The 2467-nt window shown below is 59.0% G+C and overlaps 1 protein-coding gene across 1 annotated transcript; it reads right to left on the bottom strand.

The window, feature by feature from the left end:
- Nucleotides 1–230: 230 nt before the first annotated feature.
- LOC111550290 (putative uncharacterized protein FLJ36797) lies at nucleotides 231–941 on the bottom strand. Its single transcript, XM_031935510.1, is given in 3 exon segments — nucleotides 231–749; nucleotides 752–793; nucleotides 795–941. Coding segments are annotated over 3 exon segments (708 nt in total).
- Between the last annotated feature and the right edge of the window lie 1526 nt (nucleotides 942–2467).

Raw genomic sequence — 2467 nt, 5'->3', positions numbered from 1 at the left:
CCGCCGTGCCCTCCTTCCCTGCGCAGTGCATCCCTGGATGCTCAGGAAGGGAGAGCGCGCGGTCCTGGGCTGCCAGCGGTGCTCAGGAAGAGGCTACAGGCTTGGCTTCAGCCACCGCTTTGCGCCACGTGGGCGCTCCCCTCTCTGTTGTTACCCTCCGTGCTGCGGGATGGCCCTGGTCTCGGTCCCTATCTGGACCTCTGCAGGGTGCGGAGACTGAGCGCAGTTCCCTACGTTTTGCGTCCCAACTTCTCAGGGGCAGAAAAGAACCCTGGTGTGTGTTGGGAAGAAGGGGGAGAGCAGGCCTTTGGCCTCTTAAGGGTAGTTTGGGGTTCCCCACAACTGCGCCAAGGCGAGGGCGCCTGTCCCCAGTCGGGAGGAGCGCCCCTAGCGCCGGCGACGTCTCTGCGGACCTGGTGGTCCCAGCGCGCGGGCATCCATCCATTCATTGCGACTCCAGGCGCGGCGGCCCTAGGACTCCAACCGAAATCTATGAATGGGAAGAGGAAAGAGAACCAATGTCTGTTCGCGCTCCTTGCTTCCCCGCATCCCAGCCTCCCTCCTGGCAGAGCGAGCCCGACGCGTAGTGACAAGGGGCGGGGGTCGGATGGGGGGTACTGCGGGGGCGTGCAATAGTGGGAGAGAGTCTGGTTGGAGGCTGCACTATTTATATACTCCGGTGCTCCAGGACAAAGAGGGCAGATTCGAGTCACCCCCCTCCCCCAGTCCCAGCACCTCCCCGGCCCGGCCCCCTCCTCTGGAGGCTTTGATTTCGTGACCACCCCCCCGGGGGGGCGGGCTGGCAGGTGCGGGGGTGGGAACCGTCTCCGCGGGAGCAGCCTTGCCAAAGGTCCGGCTGCTGACGTCCGAGCGCCCGCTCCTGTCAATGAACGGCAGCGGCAGCCTGGGGACTGTTCTGGCAACGAGGCTACAGACGTCATCGCCTCCTGTTGGACGCGGGGGGGTGTCCGAGCAGCATCTCCGGCTTAAAGGGAAACTCTCTAAGTTCTGGGCAGCCGGGAGAGTCGTTCTTGAGAGCATATGCACCCCCAAATGTCAAGTGCACGCGGACACACACAGACACACGCACGCATACATGAGCACTCATGTTCTAGAGAGAGAGGTCTGAGTCCGAAGTTGCTGCTGCTGGGAGCTTGAGCTGAGATGGACTGGTCTTCATGGGCGCCCAAGGCACTGGGTGCAACTTTCCCCGAGATCCCCAGATGGAAAGGAGGGAAGGAGGAACCCCACACACTCGCCTTTTGCGAGAAGATCGGCGCGCACCCCAGAGTGCCCCAAGCCTTTGGAATCTGCCTGCTGAGCGGAGCGCGCGAGCGTGGACAGGTCCCGAACTTGGCCGGCGGGCTTTCTTGGCAACTTGCTTTGCGCAGTTCTCCATGGAACCCTGGACCCACTGTGCTCCCGAAACCTTGCCTTTTTTTGTTTTGTTTTGTTTTTCTTTCTCTCTTTCTTTTTAAATTTATGAACTCGAAATGAAGCGGAAAGCAGATATACGCCTCAGCATACTTTGGCGGGTAAGTTGACGGTTTCTTTTACCTATTATTTAACCCTTGAGAGTCCAGAAAAACTTAGTCCCAATCTTTGTGTGTGTGTGTGTGTGTGTGTGTGTGTACTTAAAAAAACTTCCTGTCCTTTCCCTCCACCCTTTTTAGCAATAAGAAGACGTGTGCGCGTGTGTGGTGTGTTGTGTTTGTGGACGTGACTGTTTGGGGGAAAGGGTGATGAGTGAACTCAAGAAAGAAGAAAGGGAGTTTATAAAGCCGGAAGACTCAAGGGTTTGCAGAGGAGGGGAGAGAGACTGCAGCCCGCCCCAGCGCCGCTGACAGCCTCGGGGCTAACGCTTGATCCGAGGAGTTTGAGAGCTCCAAGTCCCCAGCGAGGGCTGCGCGCCAGCTGCAAACCGCAGCGGCTGCCGCGCCAGACCCGCAGGTGCCTCCCGAGGCGGCCTGGAGAAGGGATGGTGTGTGCACTGCAACTTCCTTCCTCCAGAGCCGGCCGCCCTTCTCCAGTTCTCAGTGGGGACAGGACCCTCTGCGCTTTTGATCCTTCCCTCTGCCGCCACTCTCTTCTCTCCCCCCACCTTCCCCAGTCTCTTTTGCAAAAGATCCTATGATGTCATAGGGGAGGAGGGGGTCCGGAGTCCCCGGCACCTGAAAGCATCACTAGATTGCATTCTGCAGCATTTTATTTTCTTCATCCCACCCAATTTTCCTTGCAGCCCATTGAAATCGCATCCTCACCAAACACTGCAAACACTGTCCCGCCCCTCCTCCCCCCAAGCCAAGCCAAGCCCAGCCAGAAGACACCACTCCTTCATAGCTAGACAGGGCCAGGAGTTCTCACAGCACCCCACCCCATCGCCCCTCCAAATGGGGAAGAAATCCGCGGAGGCACCCAAGGAGCCTCTCATCTCTGATTTGATCTCTCCTCCCCTCTCGGCTCACCC

This window comes from Piliocolobus tephrosceles, chromosome 5, assembly GCF_002776525.5.
Source record: "Piliocolobus tephrosceles isolate RC106 chromosome 5, ASM277652v3, whole genome shotgun sequence".
Classification (NCBI taxonomy): Eukaryota; Metazoa; Chordata; class Mammalia; order Primates; family Cercopithecidae; genus Piliocolobus; species Piliocolobus tephrosceles.
Note: the sequence above shows the minus strand (reverse complement) of the source record. Positions and strands in the feature narration are given on the sequence as shown.